Genomic DNA, 19830 nt, shown 5'->3' with positions numbered 1-19830 from the left:
TGTGAATTAATTCTTTGTTTTTTTTTGGATGGTAAAGCAAACACACACAATTTTTTGCCCATGCCCGGACTCGAACCCCTCCCCTTACCTTTAAAAATGAGGAGATTATACCATTAAGCCAAAAACCCTTTGGCCTGTGAGTTAATTTTTGTTAAATAATAATACTAACAATAAATAAATAAATAAATAAAGAGAGTATTAGACCTTTGGAAGCACTGCAGACTGTAATGATTTGGATAAAATTATTAGTTACTTTTATTTGCTTTCTATTGACCATTTTCATTGTAAGGAGTTTCTAACTGTGGCACATAATCAAGTCAAAAGATATGCTATGGATCCAGTGGATTAATACTTAAGGTAGAAGCATTTGTGAAGTGAAGATTCTTGGGCAGTGCTCTTGGAACCGGTGAAAATTCTTCTGATTTGGGAGAAATTATTAATGGTTTTGGTCTATTTGATATTTAGTGGACTAATTCAATGAAATCCTCCGATCATGAAACTTTGTAATTTATTAATACACTCTTGTGGGCCTATTTTCTCAATCCGAGAGTATGTATTTAATTGGTTCACCAAGTGTTAATGGTCTAGGACTATCTAATAATTTCTCCCGACTTAGAGCAGCCATTCCACCTCTTGTCAAGCTTGAAATTGGTGATGGACGGAATTTTAATTTTTGGTTTGACAGCTAGCGTCACTTGGGTCCACTGCACCAACCCAATCTCCTTCTGGAGACCTTTCGATTGCACAAACCATGAAATACCTCAACCAACATCTCCCCATCTTGCATGGTCTAATCCCTCAATCCCTAAACAATCAGCACATACTCCAAACCCTGAACAGAAGCTGCACATCATTCCTTAACTCCACATTCTGTGTCCTCTGTAACAGTGAGCAGCCTCAATCCCACGATCACCTATTTTTCAAGCGCTCCTTTGTGAATCCCTTGTGGTCATTTTTACAAACACGTTGCGGGTTCCATATTACTCCCATCTTCATGGTCAGAGCTAGTGGCATGGAGTTCTCACCATTGGAGAGCTAACCATCTGGATCACAGCAAATCAGTATTAACAATACTTTCCCTTTCATCCCAGTCTACAACGTATGGAGTGAGCGTAATCGGAGGATTTTCAAAAAGAAAAAAACTCTCTGCAAATTCTCTTCTTCATCCTACCTTGGAAATAGTTAGATTAAAGCTATTAAGCTAATGTCCACTACTCTTACCAATTCCTTATCTACAAGGAGAATAGCTGATGAATGGGAACTCCCTTTCTTCTATTCCCCATCGCTTTTCACAGGATTGTGGAGTTCTGCTGCCAACGGTTCTCTACGTTAGAATTGCCTGGGTTGGGCCTCCATTTGAACTGCCTGGGTTGGGCCTTCAACTTGGTTTTGGGCTTTCTGTGGGATTGCGATTGTTATGTTGGGTTAGTTTTGGGCTTTCTGTAGGTTGCAAATGTAATGGTTGGGTTGACCCTTTCGCAAATTTGGGCTTCCAGACATCTTGTTCATAAACTTGTTTATATATTGAAATTTACCTTTAAAAGAAAAAATAAGAATCCCTAAAAAGTTCAACCAATCAATTATTTGTGGTACCACATCGCAACCGCAACTAAAAAAACATGAAAAATATTTCACACACCTGAAGTCTTGGAAACTTCAATTACTTCATGCATTTATTGTTTACACCTTTTGGGCAGTGATTGACAGGGACAGAGGGGGTTCACGATGGGTAGTGTCACAGGGCTAAATTACACCACGAATTTTTGCCTCTGCAATGGCACTTGGGGCCACCAAGTCTCAGCCAACACAACAACACAATACACACAATATAGAAATATAAAGAAGGCACACACAGTTTACAGGGACAAGCCCCAACCTTTGCTCATATTAAACATATTACAAAGGAACATGAGTTCGTACAAGGAACAACCAAGGCTCACACCCTCTTCTCTGTTCCCTCTACAAAGCCCACCTTAGCATTATATAGGCCACTCTCAAAACCGCCCATAACTGCCCACTAAGATGATGGATGACACCCCCATCCACCTAGGGTCGTGCTGGCACCCTCTAAATGAGCCAGCACTATAATGCAGTTGACAAGCCCAACTGCTAGGCTTGTTGGCATGTTCTCCTCATGCCACATAACCACAAGAAGTTAGATTCTGCATGGTGGAGGAAACCACCCTTAACCGCCTGTGTGTTGGTCCTCTCAGAATTGTGCCACATGTTTGGGAGGTTACTCAGCACTCCCCCACTTCCCATGATGAGTGGGAAGTGCTAGTAACTTCCCCCAACCAACCGAGCCCACTAAGCCACCACCTCTTGTAACCGCAAGCCATGACTTTGTGTTATCCATGCTCTAGCCACATCTGAGTCAACCTTGTGAACCTAGCCCAAGTCCACCAATCTGCACCCACATATATATGTCTCTGAGTGCACGGCGTGCCAAGCCATGCACGCCCGTGCGCACGCTCAGGTGCACACCAAAGTGCACGCCGGCGCACACACTAGTGCCCTTCTTTGCGCGCCATGTTTATACCCTCATGCGCCCGTGGCTGCACACCCACCTGGACGCCCATGTGCACGCCGAGCTAGACGCTCGCGCACACTAGGTTGGACGCCTACCCGCGCGCCAACCTGCACTCCCGCACGCACGCCGCTGCACTCCAGCGCGCGTGTCGGTGCACACTTATTTGCCCTTCAATATCTTAGATGCTCCCCACTTGTGCAACCATCTTGGAGTGGTGCAACACGTGCCCATGCACGTTGGCTAAGCCCTCTAAGCAAGCCATGCCATAGCCCAACCGATGCGCTCAACAGACCCCCCCCCTAATATAGTCTTAAGGAAATCCAGCACTCTGACAGGAGTAAACATCACCCATGCTTGAGGAGTCATAATGGCCTTTCAGACCTTTCCCGACATCCAAATTAAGTGCCGTCTGCGCCAACCAGCTTCTATGGACTCAAGGTATCTCCCATAAAGATCCCGAGTCAAAACTCCAAGTTTCACTTTTCGCCATATTTACGAAAGTGCCACTGGGCACCCCCAGTGCACGCCGAGCATCCTTTTAAGCATCTTGTGTGCACGCTGAGCATCTTGTGCACGCTGACAACCCACTGAGCACCCTCATGGCTGTCTAATCAAAGCCAAAGTATTCCTAAGACATGGCATGGCCTTGAAATGCCCATGTCTTCCCTTGGACAACCGTCAAGGGGCTAACAAACCACCCCCACCAGAAGAAGTCGACGCCCTCGTCGACTTGTCCAAGTACTCCTTTACCTGTTTCTCAAACTGCCATAATGTCACATCTCTTTCCCAACTAGCCTCTGCTTCGCTGCATCCTTTCCATTGCACCAAGTAGTCAGTTCTGCGATTTTTCTTACTCTGACCCTGGGTCCGGTGAGACAAAATCTTCTCCACCTCCTTGTTAAACTGCAACCGAATAACAGGTGGGGCTCTCTTAGCCTGCTGTCTTGATGTATCTGCAGTGTCCTCATGAAAAGGCTTGAGGAAACTCACATGAAAAGTAGGATGGACCTTCAGTCTCTCAGGTAACTGTAATCTGTAAGCAACATTCCCAACTTTCTTCACAACTTCAAATGGACCATCATACTTCTGAATCAGCCCTCTGTGAACAGTTTTGCTGCTTATCTTCTTCCAAATCTGTGGAGTCAACTTCAACAGAACCTTGTCTCCCACTTGGAAGTCTAATGGCCTTCTCCCTTTATCTACATACTTTTTCATCCTTCTCGCAGCCTTGGCAAGGCTGTCCTGTGCCTCCTCCACCATCTCTTGCATGGAACGGGCATATCGATATGCTGCAGGGCATCTTCCACCTGTCCTCTGCACTGCGACCTCCTGTGGTGTGCGAGGTTGTTGCCCTGTTGCCAACTCAAAGGGACTCATTCCAGTTGCTGAAGACCTGTGCAAATTATAAGAGAATTGTGCAGTGTCTAGCAACTCCAGCCAATTTTTCTGACTTGCAGTGACATAGTGCCTCAGATATTCTTCCAATAACTGGTTCATCCTCTCAGTCTGTCCGTCAGTCTGAGGATGGTTTGCTGTGGAGAACTTTAGTTCAGAACCCATCAAGCCAAATAGCACTGTCCAGAACCTTCCCGTAAATCTGGTGTCGCGATCACTAACAATATCTTCGGGCAAGCCAAAATATTTCACCACAAACTTATGAAATAAACCAGCAGCAACTTCCGCTGGGCATGCATGTGGTGCAGCAATAAAAATTGCATACTTAGAGAATCTATCTACAACCACAAAAATAGATCTCATACCTTCCACCTTGGGAAAACCAGAAATGAAGTCCATTGAAACTGACTGCCATGGACGCTCTCGTATAAGCAAAGGTTGCAGTAGCCCTGCCTCCTTCTTCCTTTCATGCTTGTCTTTCTGACAGACCAAGCAAGTCTTGACATATAACTCTATGTCATCCTCCATCTTGGGCCAGTAATATGATCTGGATATCAACGCCAGCATTCTATCCACCCCTGGATGTCCAGCCCACTGAGGATCATGCATTTCCCGCATTAGTTCCCGTCTCAAACTTCCAACAGGAACATATAATCTACCTCCTCTGGCATAGAGTAGATTATCTTCAATCCAGTACTTTCTGACTTCACCATCAGTAACCTGTTGCTTTAGTTTCTGATAGGCATTGTCGGACTGAGATTGCTCTTTGATTCTGTCAAGGAAATCAGTATACACCGTTGTCAACGACGCCACAAACTCCTGCACTTCTTTCCTACTCAAGGCATCAGCAACCTGATTCTGCTTTCCAGGTCTGTGAACCCACACAAAATTGAACTCCCCAAGAAACTCTTGCCAACGAGCTTGCTTTGGAGTAAGCTTTTTCTGTGTCTTGAAGTAGGTATTGGCCACATTATCAGTCACCACTGTAAACTTAGTACCCAACAGATAGTGCTTCCATGCGTCAAGACAATGTATCACTGCAGTCATCTCCTTCTCGTGAGTTGTATACCTCTGTTCAGCATCCTTAAGCTTCCTGCTTTCAAAGGCACATGGGTGTCCTTCTTGGACTAGAACCCCACCAATTGCTCTATCAGAGGCATCAGTATGCACTTCAAATGGCAAACCAAAGTCAGGCAGTCTCAAGACCGGTTCTGTAGACACTGCCTGCTTAAGCATCTCAAAAGCATTCTGGCACTCCTCAGACCAAACCCACTGTTTGTCTTTCTTCAGTAAGTCCGTTAAAGGACTAACCTTCTTGGAATACCCCTTTATAAACTTTCTGTAGTAATTTGCCAACCCTAGAAAAGATCTCAACTCTGTCACTTTGGTAGGTGCAGACCAATCAAGGATGGCTTTCACCTTTCTCTCATCCATTCTGACATGGCCCTTACTGATCCAATGCCCCAAAAACATCACTTCTTGGCGACAAAACTCACACTTCTCTTTTTTGATAAATAACTGAAACTCCTTCAGTTTTGAGAAAACCAATCTCAAGTGTTTTAAGTGATCTTTCAATGACTCACTATAGACTACAATGTCATCCAGATAAACAACAACAAAGCGATCGATGTAGTCATAAAACACATTATTCATTAAGTTGCAGAAGGTTGCCGGGGCATTAGTTAGCCCAAACGGCATTACAAGAAATTCATAGGACCCATAACGAGTTACACATGCAGTTTTGGGTTCATCTCCTTCTGCTATACGCACCTGCCAGTAGCCTGCACGTAAATCCAGCTTAGTAAAATAGGATGCCCTTGACAACCTGTCAAATAAGTCTGCGGCATTGGGCACTGGGTACTTGTTCTTCACAGTCACCTTATTCAGAGCCCTATAATCCACACACATCCGCATTGAGCCATCCTGCTTCTTCTGGAACAACACTGGCGCGCCATACGGTGCCTTGGATGGTTGAATATAGCCAGACTCCAGCAACTCATCCAACTGTCTACGCAGTTCAGCCAGTTCTGAAGGCGCCATCCGATATGGGGCCTGAGCAGGAGCCCTTGCACCCGGCTCCAACTCTATCTTATGATCAACAGCACGTCGAGGGGGCAATTGCTTGGGTAGTTCTGGTGGCATCACTTCTGCAAATTCGTCTAGAATTTCAGCAACAGAATCCAGAACTTCAACAAGCTGGTCCGGTTTGATCTCTATCATAGCTGCAAGAAAGGTAGAGTCTCCTCTCTTCAAACCTGTTTTCACTTGCAAAGCAGAGATTATTTCGATGCAACCATATTTACGATCTTCCTTCTTTTGGTGCCCATAAAGAGCCACTGATGGAATAAAACATGGACAACTCCTGTCCCAAATAAAAACTCCTCCCAAATATGGTACAACTACCACTCTGGCTTTCGTAAGGAACTCAATTCCAAGAATTAGATCAAAATCATCTAAGGGAACAGCCATAAGACTAACTACGCCCTCCCAACAACCAACTTTCATAGAAGTGGTGGCCATGCCTAAAACAGGCTTGGCTTCAGAATTCACAACTTTCATCTTATTAGCATGTGGAATTAACTTTAAATTAAAGTTACTTACTTCCCTCTGCGCAATGAAGTTATGAGTGGCCCCCGTGTCCACCATTGCCAAAACTTCCTTGCCGTTCAGTGTCACCTGAATGAACATGAGCCCTTTCAACTCCATGGACTGTTCTTCAGTAAGAGCATTCAGCATTTGCAGAGGATTAACTCGGGTTGGACCAGATTCCGAGTCTGAGTCTCCTTTTGATTCAGCGACAATAGCACTCAGCTTCTCCCTCTTGGGACAGTCCCTAACACGATGGGGACCATTGCAGATGAAACAACCGTAGTTGGGCTTAGTCCCACTACTACTCCCTTTGTTGTTGTAATCTGCCTTGGCCTTGACAAAGCCACCCCCTTTATCCTTCTTTTGATTCTTGTCCTTCTTTTTGTCATTGAACCTGAAGGACTGGCCTTTGTCTTTCTTCCCCTCCTTGGACTTCTTCTTGTCTTGTGTAGTAGACCCAGTCATTTTGAAATCTACAAGACAATCTGCCGCTGTCATGGCAGTAGGAAGGTCCCTCACACCTTGCCTACGGAGTTCTGCCTGAGCCCATGGTTGCAATCCGGACATGAAATTGAACAGCTTGTCCTCCTCTGACATATTTCGAATGTCCAGCATCAAGGAACTAAAGTCCTTCACATAGTCACGAACGGTACCTGTGTGCTTCAATTTCTTCAGAGATTCCCTTGCAATCCATGCAGTGTTCTGAGGCAAGAACTGGTCCTTCAATTCCTTCTTGAGGGTCTCCCAAACTTCAATCCGAGGCCTACCCGCAGAAGCATCATCCTCTGTCCGTGTGCGCCACCATAGCTTTGCATCACCAGACAGATACATGCTTGTAATGGTCACCTTCTCGCCATCAGGGATCCGAGCAGCCTTAAAGTACTGCTCCATGTCCCATAGGAAATTCTCCAACTCTTTGGCATTTCGGGTACCACTGAAAGACTTGGGATCCGGCACCTTGATCTTCTGCGAAAGAGGATCACCACCGCCTCTGGAACTCCCATGAATGGCCCTCTTCACCAAGGACACTTCATCTTCAAGGTCTTTCAGGTTCTTCTTGAAGACGTCAGTCAGTGACTCAACATCTTCAGAGATACGGGACAATTGCTCTTTGGTGGCCTGCATGAAGTCACCAAACCCATCAGGATCAGTCTTCAAGATCTCCAATTCAGAAGCCAAGTTTTCAATTCGAACAACAAGGCTCTCTGCACCATCTTGTACCTCTGTTTCTGTAGGAAAACCCACGAACTCTTCCAAATGGGAAACTCTTTCACGAGTATTACCTCCAGCCATCGTAGAACAGGGCTCTGATACCAATTGTCACAGGGCTAAATTACACCACGAATTTTTGCCTCTGCAATGGCACTTGGGGCCACCAAGTCTCAGCCAACACAACAACACAATACACACAATATAGAAATATAAAGAAGGCACACACAGTTTACAGGGACAAGCCCCAACCTTTGCTCATATTAAACATATTACAAAGGAACATGAGTTCGTACAAGGAACAACCAAGGCTCACACCCTCTTCTCTGTTCCCTCTACAAAGCCCACCTTAGCATTATATAGGCCACTCTCAAAACCGCCCATAACTGCCCACTAAGATGATGGATGACACCCCCATCCACCTAGGGTCGTGCTGGCACCCTCTAAATGAGCCAGCACTATAATGCAGTTGACAAGCCCAACTGCTAGGCTTGTTGGCATGTTCTCCTCATGCCACATAACCACAAGAAGTTAGATTCTGCATGGTGGAGGAAACCACCCTTAACCGCCTGTGTGTTGGTCCTCTCAGAATTGTGCCACATGTTTGGGAGGTTACTCAGCACTCCCCCACTTCCCATGATGAGTGGGAAGTGCTAGTAACTTCCCCCAACCAACCGAGCCCACTAAGCCACCACCTCTTGTAACCGCAAGCCATGACTTTGTGTTATCCATGCTCTAGCCACATCTGAGTCAACCTTGTGAACCTAGCCCAAGTCCACCAATCTGCACCCACATATATATGTCTCTGAGTGCACGGCGTGCCAAGCCATGCACGCCCGTGCGCACGCTCAGGTGCACACCAAAGTGCACGCCGGCGCACACACTAGTGCCCTTCTTTGCGCGCCATGTTTATACCCTCATGCGCCCGTGGCTGCACACCCACCTGGACGCCCATGTGCACGCCGAGCTAGACGCTCGCGCACACTAGGTTGGACGCCTACCCGCGCGCCAACCTGCACTCCCGCACGCACGCCGCTGCACTCCAGCGCGCGTGTCGGTGCACACTTATTTGCCCTTCAATATCTTAGATGCTCCCCACTTGTGCAACCATCTTGGAGTGGTGCAACACGTGCCCATGCACGTTGGCTAAGCCCTCTAAGCAAGCCATGCCATAGCCCAACCGATGCGCTCAACAGACCCCCCCCCTAATATAGTCTTAAGGAAATCCAGCACTCTCACAGGAGTAAACATCACCCATGCTTGAGGAGTCATAATGGCCTTTCAGACCTTTCCCGACATCCAAATTAAGTGCCGTCTGCGCCAACCAGCTTCTATGGACTCAAGGTATCTCCCATAAAGATCCCGAGTCAAAACTCCAAGTTTCACTTTTCGCCATATTTACGAAAGTGCCACTGGGCACCCCCAGTGCACGCCGAGCATCCTTTTAAGCATCTTGTGTGCACGCTGAGCATCTTGTGCACGCTGACAACCCACTGAGCACCCTCATGGCTGTCTAATCAAAGCCAAAGTATTCCTAAGACATGGCATGGCCTTGAAATGCCCATGTCTTCCCTTGGACAACCGTCAAGGGGCTAACAGGTAGTATGGTGCCTGTTGATAAATACTGTACATTCTAAACTCTCTATATTGGCATCGTTTTTTATTATTTCAGTAAAATTCTTGCAACCTTTAGATATACTACTAGTTTTGGGTCAATCAAGTGTAAAAATATATGTATTCTCGTGTGTGTTTGTTCTAGTTTTCTTTATTTCCTGCTTAATTTCGCAACAACTAATGCATTTAAATACCCCATTTCCCTTGTAGAAAAATGCAAAAGAAGTTGGGTAAGTGTCCATTTTTGCTTCTCTTAAAAGCATTTCGATTTTCTATAATGTATCTCTTATGCTGTGTGAAAGCAAAACGGAAGCGATTTAAAAATTTCAAGATCTTATCCACATGATTTTTCATCAAATCAAGAACACTTAAAAGAAGTTTATACATTTGGACGATTGAATAATCGTCGAATACAAGAACGTTTTTTCTTTTTTGGAAGTGAAACGCACTCACTCCTTTAGCCTTGAACACCAAGTGAATCTTCACCTCTATATCCCCAGAAAATACAGCTTTGTGGAACCCTCTCTCTCACTCTCAATTATTCTGTATTCTGTAAGTTTGTGCATGAATAACTGAATAATCAACCTGAGAGATATATTACGTATATAGATGGGGCTAGAGATGAAGGATTAAATTGGTTACTCAAGGAATATAAGAAGTAAGTATGTCTTAGGTGGGACAATATTTATTTTCCTTGGAGCTACTTATGGATATCGGGTAATAAAGAGACTTATATGTAGTTATTTAGTATGACAGGACCTTATTGTAATTTCTGAATCCTAGAGTGCAATTGCAATATAATTGTGGTGCTTATTGTAATTAATTGGATATCCAATTGGAACTAGGATAAGAATCCTTTTTGATCCTCGTATGATCAATGAAAGAATTTCTTTTATAAAATAGTTTTTTTAAATAAATATTTTTTTAAATAAAAAAATAATAATAATTTAGTAAACATTTTACTAAAATGCTCTGGCCAAGTTCCAGTGACCAAATTGTTAAATTGCATCCAGGGGATATTCTAACTCTTCTAAAGAGTGTGGATTCCATGTTAAGCATTTGTGTTCCTACAGCTCCAACATTAGCCACCCAAGATACTGTGATATTGACCTTAAAAGATCTCACACATTGGTAAGTCAAAGTGACTAATACTGAAACTTGAGACCTCTTAGGATTTAGAGCTTAATGTCTCTAGTAGATAAAAATCACATCAAAATAATGATAGTAATTTGTATGGTGTGATCTTATGATGATTCAGTTTAGTATACTCTAAGCACACTAACTTAGAGTCAACTACCTCAATGGTCAAGACAAACCATTCTATCTCATAGAGGTCAAGTATGTTACAATCTTACAGATAAAAGTGCCCAACTTTTATCATCGACTGCGAATGATGTTAAGGTGCAAAAAACCAGTGATCGAGCTCAAATCTCCTGTACGTAAATCTCATTCACAAATAGACTTAAAAATGGATTGGATTCAAAATTTGGGGTTCGAGTCTCGCAGGGTGTTCTTTGTGGCTAACCTTTATTACCCCTACAGTGACTTATCCGGCCCGGGTGAGGAGGCGCCTTTCCGAATTCTTAGGGATTAGTCGGGTTGTTAAAGGACCCTAAAGGTTGGTGCCATTCCGAACACCTCAAGTTAATAAAAATAAATAAATAAATAAGTGTTATTACTCACCCACACCCACACCCACACCCACACCCACAGATACAAAAGAAGAGGTAACTATGGCAGTTCTTCTAACAACAATTACTTCATACTGCAATTTAAAATAAGAAGGAAAAAAAGAAAATAAGAGAGTCAGAACAACAAAGGAGTGTGCTCGTATAAAGTTTTCCATTTCAACTAACGGTCAGGATTGTTTGGACCTAAAACAATTTTTACTGTAAAACAATTTTTAAATATATCGACAACATTTAATTTCTCCATCAATCTCTGAGAAACCTATCCCTGGATACTCGATGAACTCGAAACTCCTGTATCGAACACACCATTTGGTAATTAACAATAAAAAGTAATGAAATCAAAAGTCAAGTCCACGTACTTCAAAGTCATCTACGCATGGTCCCGTGCATCCCAAATTACACTTAAATTAAATGGAGTCACAACATGACCATTCTTCCTCTCTGAAAGGTGTTACAAAGATATTTGTCCCCAACGTCACCTTCGAATAGAAAGTGAAATGTGTATAAATGATTAGATATGCATCACTACTAAATAATTTATATTTTTGAGTAAATGAGTAAGTATTTATCCGTTACAGTTGGTATCACATCCTGATTCAACTGTTATACTCATCAACCACTCTGCGCCTGGTCCGGAGGGTTACGCCAACCATTCAGTCCTTAATCTGGTGTCACGCCAAGCGTCTAGCTCGGTGGTGTCCGAGTGAGCCCAACGGCTCAATCACAACGAGGGCGTTGCGAGTTCGGGTGAAAAATGTTATAATGATATTTGTCCTACATCATATTTGGATGGAAAATGAAATGGGTAAAAATGGGTGGGTATATAGAAATACCTAATAACTAGCTTAAATTTTTGGGGTACATTCTTTGGATGTATTTCTGCGAAGCGAAGATCAAGGGCTCAAGAGGGACATGAGTTGTATCTTAGAGTCATACTGAACTGCTAGGCCTTATCCTGACCAATTCTTTCATACTTATTTTATTATTGTTGTTTCTCCTTTTTTTTTTGAGAAAATATAAATGGTTGTTTTCAATTTATAATTTCTATTATTGAGTTACTCTATTGTTAAAATTCTATGACTCGTGGTTATCTCTATGTCTTGTTTAAATCCACAAGAATTATTTTATTTCTGATCACAAATAAAAACCAATAGTTTAGGGGAGGTTACTTGCTCGGGGAGTTGGGCATTCTACCAACTAGCCCAGTGGGTAATACTCGATAGAATATAGGTCTAGAATTAAAATTGATGGACTAAGTTGTGAGTATTTATTTATTTATTTTATCCTGGCAAACTAGGGAGTGTGAAGAATTGAACACAGGCATAGCCGCATAACCATTTGAGGGGTTGGACATTCTGCCAATTAACTCACTAAGTAATGCTCGATGTAATATAAATCTTGAATTAGATTTGATGGACTATAAGTTTTTTTTTTTTTTTTGTTTTTTTTGTTTTTTGGTCCTAGCAAAGTTGGGGATGGGAAGACAAATTTTCATTCTAAGTCTTGAATTAGAATTTTTTTATTGTTTTTGGATAAGGTGTTAGGATAATATTAATACAATTTTTAATTAAAACTCGAGAATAATAATAAATTACAAGATTATGACCAAGTCCCAAGAACAAAGAGGCCATATAGCAGTAATAAAAGAATAGTCAAATGGGTATTGCAGCAAAGGCCCCCTAGAAGGTGATAGTTTTCTCTCATGAGCACCACTGGACTCCAAATATAAAGCAATTTTAATCTTTGTTTTTATTCAAGCTTATCATTTCTAGTAATAAATCTATGAAAGGTTTAAACTGAATTTTCCATTTACATTTCAATTCTTGTCTTTTTGTTTAAAATTCTTGAAAGTACAAGTCTGAAAAGTTTAAATTGAATTTTCCATTTACATTTCAATTCTTATCTTTTTGTTTAAAATTCTTGAAAGTTATAAGTCTAAAAAACATAGTGACTCTGCAATGACAATCAAAGAATAGTGTTGCGGCAAAGTCCTACATCAAAAGACGATGTTTCCTCTCATGACCACTGGACTACAAAAATAAGGCGATTTTTTTCAAAATCATTAATATTCTTCATTCTTAGTCAAACTTTTGATCCTTAATATCAAATTTATGAAAAGTATGCATCGAAATTTCAATTTCCTTTTCAATTCTTGTCCTTTAGTTTAAAATTTTGATTTTTCTCATTATCATTATTTTTCATTCTTAGCCAAACTTGTGAAGCATTGAATTTTCATTTTCAAGAAGTTGCGTCCATAAGTTTGAAAAAGAGGTACATCATACACAACATTTCCTCTATATATACACATTTGTTCGCCACTCCACTATCTTCATATCTCAACTCCATTGACAAGAAAATATCACACTACACAATCACAAAAGGGTTTCTACATATGGATTTCCTTTCTAATCCCATCTCATTCACAGTAACAGCTTTAGCTGTAATCTTTGTAATATATCTCACCAAATTTGTTGTCCAACTCTCATCATCAGACCAGAAAAAGAGATACTACCCTGTTGTTGCCACAGTCTTCCATCAACTGCTACACTTTGAGAGGCTGCATGACTACATGACTCAACTCTCAAGCAGAAACAAGACTTACAGATTGCTTGACCTTTCTCGGAGCCAAATTTGCACTGCAGACCCTGCAATTGTTGAGTATGTCCTCAAGACCAACTTTGCAAATTATGGCAAGGTTCGTAATACCTCATCTAATAGTGTGTGTATATATATGTGTGTGTTCGTGTGTGTGTATCTTTGTTCATAGTTAATTATCAATATTGCTTGCAAAAAGTTGGCTGTAGAAAAAATTGCAGTGTGATGAAATCTTGTATTTCAGTTCACGATGAAGTCGAATCCAATAGTTCTGTGTTTGGCTGTCAAGAAATAGTGAGAAAAGAAAGGAAGACTTCGAATATTTGGACACCCAATCCAACCCAAGTTTTTTCAAGTTTGAGTGCTTGATTTTACATTTTATTTTCAATTTTTTGTTCTGAAATTCAAGATTGCATATGGGTTTTGAGTAATTCAACAAAAAATCACAATTTGAACCAATTTCCACTTCTTCTTGTGCAAATTTTTTGCTACCTTAAGGAACTGATTTGAACTTTAAAATTTGGTTTTAAAAGTGTATGAACCTGAACATTGGAAATTATATATTTTTGGGATATTTTCCACCCATGTGTGTATGAGTGGGTGTATTACATATATATGTATATATGTGTGTGTGTGTGTGTAAAGTGACCTAACATAGGACCAGTGGGGATCCCCCACTAGATTTTTTATATTTTTATTTTATATCTCAATTGTTTTAGAATTTATGAAAATTTTCACTAAAATTATAATTTGCCTTATTAAATTCTTTTATTTTGTGCATTTTATATTTTAATTTTTTTAGAATTTATGAAGATACTCCCACTAAAATTACAATTCGCCCCACTGAATTAAATTTTTTTTTTATTTATTTTTCATTTTATATTTTAAATTTTTAAAAATTTATGAAGAAAACATAATTAAAATTACAACAATAGACTCACAATATAAAAGACCCCCTTCACAAAATTTTTTAAGTCCATCGCTGCGTGTAAGTGACAGCTGAATCAAATTTGCTGCAGGGATGGTTCCATCATAGCATCTTGATGGCTCTTCTAGGCGATGGGATTCACACGGTGGATGGAGGAAAGTGGCAACACCAGAGGAAAATATCAAGCTATGAGTTCTCCACCAAGATGTTGAGGGACTTCAGCAGTGTAGTATTCAGAAACAATGCAGTAAAACTTGCCGGGATAGTGTCTAAAGCTGCAACTTCCAATCAAACAATTGAAGTCCAAGTAAGATTATATATCAATTCATATAATGGAAGTTTAGCTATTTCTTCTCATTCATACATCAAAAATAAATAAACCATGCACCACACAATACACGCGGTTCCGGCTTATAATCAGGCAAGAGATTTCACTATGCGAAGAAAAACGGACTCAATCTTCCAATCCTCTCTCTCTCTCACTTTCTATATCGGATTTAAGTACTGCTCTCTTATACTCACATATATATACTAATCATTGTGTTCAATTGGCAGGATATATTTATGAAATCGACATTGGATGCAGTATTCAAGGTTATACTCGGCGCAGAACTAGACAGCATGTGTGGAACAAATGAAGAAGGTGCCCTGTTCTCCAAAGCTTTTGATGAAGCAAGTGCCATAACCGTGTATAGATATGTCGATGTATTTTGGAGAATCAACCGATTCTTGAACATCGGATCAGAAGCGAAAATGAGAGAGAGTATCAAAGTTATTGACAGATTTGTATATAAATTTATCAGAAGCAAGACCGAACAAGGTCAAGAGTTGAAACACGATTCATCAATGAGTTCTAACATCTTGACCTCTTTCATTTTAGGGATGGCAAAGGAACCGGTTTGAAACAGGGCCCTCCTTTCCCATCTTTGTCCTTCATTAAAAAAGTATAACCCATTCCTGTCCAAAAATGCTTGTCAAAATATCCCCTAGCTCGTCATTGGCCCCTTGGAAAATCCCCCACCCTGCCCCATTTAACAAACTTTTTGTTTTAAAAATATATATATATGTATTAGAAAAGATATGAGTTTATGAAATATTAAAGCCACAAGATATTATAAATGGGGCGGGATAATTCAAGGGGTTGGTTCAAGTTCAAGTGAATAAGTTATTTGGTTGTGGTGTCTTACGAAACATTAGGTCTGAGCAGAGTCGGCCTGTGCCTAGGCGACCAAGGCGATTGCCTAGGGCCTCAAATTTAGGCCAAAAAAAAAGAAGACATCAACACCTATGGCCTCTCAAACTTTTGGGCCTCTCAAATTTAGGACATTCGCCTAGAATTTTCCAAAATTTTGAGCTTCTCAAGGCCGATCCGGGTCTGAGATTCAACTTCTCTTAGGTGCAAATAATTCGGTAGGTGGAATCCGCAACCATACCGGTTTCTAACCCTTCACCGCGTCCCCAATTAAGCAATCCCAAAACCATCCCAATAAGTACAGGCAGGGACGGAGCTAAGGGTGGGCCAGCAGTGGCCATGGCCCCCCATACTTTCTTAAAATTGTTATTTGTATCTCTATATATTAATTACTTTGTAGGTTTTGCCCTTAAAATTCATTAAAAATTCAATTGGCTGAACCCCCATTATTTTTTTTTTATTTTTATTTTTTTTCAAAACACTTTTATCTTGACAAAAAATAAAGAATTTGAAAATAAATTTAGTTTGTGTCCCCTTTTAATAATTTTTCGACTTGGAATCTTTTAAATATATTTTTAAAAGCTCAAATTTAAGAATTTTTATAATTAATGTATAAATATTTTTAAGTTTAATTACATAGTACAAAACCGGCCCCCCAACCTCAAGTTTCTGTCTCCGCCCCTGAGTATGGGCAGGGCAAATCTGTGGGGCGGAATTTTTATTTATTTATCATTTTTTAGTTGTCAACCAACAAAATTAACGTATGTATTGGATAAACATGAATGGCAGACGAAAAAGGTGGACCTTGTGTCAAGGCTTCTGGAGGCAAATGAGACTGATCCAAAGTATTTAAAGGACTTCATCCTCAGTTTCATAATTGCTGGAAAGGACACAACAGCTGTTGCTCTTTCCTGGTTCTTTTACATGATATGCAAGTATCCACTCATTCAAGAAAAAATTGCTCAAGAAGTTAAAGAGGCAACACAAATGGATATTCAAAATTCAAGTTTTGAAGAGTTTGCAAATGGTATCACTGAAGATGCTGTCAACAAGATGCACTATCTCCACGCAACATTGACCGAGACACTCAGACTCTATCCTGCAGTTCCTGTGGTAACTAATCTTAAAACGAAAAATACATGAGTAATGATACAGAGTCCGAGAGTCGGATACATTCAACTAAAATTACGTGAGTAAGAGATGATGTCATGATGATGTCATTGCCACTCACATGAAACAGTCGGATACATCCAACTTTCGAATTACTTATCATTATTCAAAATGCATGAATGAATTCCAACATACCTGACACATAATTATGTACTATTGTTTTTGCAATGCATTCACACAATTAGGCTGTCACAGGATGCGAAGGTTTGTTTTTCGGATGATACATTTCCGGATGGGTTCAGCGTGAGGAAGGGCGATATGATAACGTATCAACCTTATTGCATGGGCAGGATGAAATCTTTATGGGGTGATGATGCAGAGGAATTCCGGCCAGAGAGATGGCTCGATAAAGACGGTATTTTCCAGCAAGAAAGCCCTTTTAAACTCACTGCCTTTCAGGTAACGTAGAGTATATTTTTATTCACCAAGTATCACCCACACTGAGCAAAATTCAATTTGATCTCTCAAAAAAACACAGTCAGGAAAAACATATACTTAAAACACGTTACACATTTATTTATTTTTTTGACAATTTGAAGCTAAAATCTTGGGCATATAGAAATTTTGGAGAGAAAGTTGTTAATTTAAAGGGAAATGATATTTTTGACGACTTTAATACTCCAACTTAAAACCGACCTAGATAAAAATATGACATGTTATTATAAATTTTTAACTTATATAAGCATCATTACTATTGTTTGTTGTTAATTTTTCTTTCTTTATCTACTAGTTTTTCATAACTCCTTTCTTCATCTTTTCAGTTTTTCATAACCGTATCATCTTCTTTTTCATTTTCTCTGTATCTTTCATGGTATTTTTCATGTTGTTAATTTCAAATAGAAGAATTTGATTGGTATAAAATTAAGAACAAAAACTGTAGTATTTTTTAATTTTTCAATACTTTACAATTTTTCTTTAAATTCCTCCTCTGTTTTTGTTTTTGGAGTCACATAGATCATTAATTTTGATCATTATATCAATGAACAAATGCCTATCTAATTATATATATGACATGCAATCTTAAGCATATATGCGTTAGAGATTGAGACGCAATGTGATATATATATATATATAAAATACATCTATAATTTGATATACATGGTGATTGAACCTTTAATAATCAATAAAGATACTATATTAAGATGAAACATAAAAAATGGACTACAACTTTCTAAATAGTTAATTAGCTTATATTTTAAAATGGATCTCATTATATTTGACACATAGGAAGCCACATATATTTAGTGAAGTAGTATGTTTTTATTTATTGAACTAAAGAGCAGTACCCTAATTTAAATCATTGTTATACCACAATTGATTTACTTGGATTACCAAATATCACTAAAATTGAGCAACTTTCTATGTAAACTCTGAGAATACAAAAAAATTTTTTTTAGACAAAAGGTGTATAACTCTATTTTTAAAGTTATTCCCTTTGAATTATAAGTTGTTAACTTGGCCATGAGAATGCTAATTGAATAATTGTTGTTATACAGGCCGGACCGAGAATTTGTCTTGGAAAAGAGTTTGCTTATAGGGAGATGAAGATTTTCTCGGCCATGTTGATGGGAAACTTCATCTTCAAGCTGAGTGATGAACAGGGACCAGTTAATTACAAGACTATGCTTACTCTGCACATTGATGGGGGTCTCCATCTCTGTGCCTCCCACAGATGGGCATGCAAGTCCTCTAGATGCCTATAGTTTTTGTCTAGAAAATATAACAACATGCTGTTGGATTATCCTTTCAATTGTGTGCAAGTAAAGTTCTATTGTTTCATGTAAGATTATGTTGAGATTTGTATGCCCTACGTAGCAATTATATGAATTGTAATAGACATTTTATCTTAATAGAATACGTGGTTTAAGGTTTAATGTTTTTACATACATGTGGTGAATATTATGCTTCGTTTGGTTGGAGGGATAGAAAAATGGATGGAAGGGAAAAAGGGAAAAGAATGGATCAGGCATCCTTAGGAAAGGAAATGTGTTTCACTCTCTTTTTGTTTGGTTGGATGAAATGGATAACAGAAAGAATGGATGGGATGACATTTTTTTTTGATTGGAAAAAAGGGAAAGATGGCTTTTATATTATTTTTATTAATATACCCTTATTATTTAAATTCTAAAAATTCTATATATATTCCAAATTGTTACTAGATTAGAAATGAAAAATACATATTTATGTTAGTTATAATCTTTTCTCTCTCCTCTTCCTCCCAATTTTGGATGGATAAAAAAAAACAAAGGAGGATCCCTCCCTCCTTGCTTCTGCCCTCTTTTTCCTTCCCTCAACCAAACATTAAAAAGTTATTTCATCTCCTCATTTATCCTTCCTCAATCCCATCCCTCCAACCAAACATACGTAACATTAATGTTTATTGATCAATTCATGTATGTGTGTCCATGTGGTGTGCCAGTGTGTGTCTGTGCGTTTATATACAGCATATGCAACCATGCAACCCAAGAAGAAGTGTGTTTTTGTTGAAGGTAAATTGTACTAGTATATAGTAGTTGAGTGGGTGGATAGACTGCTAGTTGTTGAATTCAATGGAGTGAGGTAATTATGGGGTTATTCTACTGATCCACGTAGCCCGTCAACAATGGTGCAAGAAACAACTGTTGGAGGAAGGGATCATGGTGTGGTACACGATATTGAGGAAAATATAGTCCAAAATAAAAGAAAATTATATCCAAATTGATATGAGAAAGAAAAAATATAGAGAAAAGAAAACAATAATTACATATAAAAAGAGAATTGGTAAAGAAAAAATATGGTTAAAAAATTAATTTTTCTCTACCAATTGTTACAATTTTTGAGAAAAAATAAGTACTTTAATTCTACTTTGGGAAAAGGTTTATCGTTATCATGTTGATGAAAAATTAATAAAAAAAATTGTATCATTTTAATTAATAAA

The 19830-nt window shown here is 39.5% G+C and overlaps 1 protein-coding gene across 1 annotated transcript; it reads left to right on the top strand.

Moving 5' to 3' along the window:
* Nucleotides 1-13315: 13315 nt before the first annotated feature.
* LOC132271924 (cytochrome P450 704C1-like) lies at nucleotides 13316-18787 on the top strand. The gene is made up of 7 exons (XM_059773428.1): nucleotides 13316-13723; nucleotides 14643-14858; nucleotides 15107-15401; nucleotides 15703-15707; nucleotides 16533-16856; nucleotides 17109-17312; nucleotides 18410-18787. The coding sequence occupies exons 1-7, from the start codon at nucleotides 13421-13423 to the stop codon at nucleotides 18614-18616; spliced, it is 1554 nt and encodes a 517-aa protein (XP_059629411.1). The 5' UTR covers nucleotides 13316-13420; the 3' UTR covers nucleotides 18617-18787.
* The last annotated feature ends 1043 nt before the right edge of the window (nucleotides 18788-19830 follow it).

Source organism: Cornus florida, unplaced genomic scaffold, assembly GCF_030987335.1.
Source record: "Cornus florida cultivar Cherokee Brave unplaced genomic scaffold, ASM3098733v1 CherokeeBrave_3.0.0_Hap2_Chr08, whole genome shotgun sequence".
In the NCBI taxonomy this organism is placed as follows: Eukaryota; Viridiplantae; Streptophyta; class Magnoliopsida; order Cornales; family Cornaceae; genus Cornus; species Cornus florida.
The sequence above is the reverse complement of the archived record's forward strand: the minus strand, read 5'-3'. Positions and strand labels throughout refer to the sequence as shown.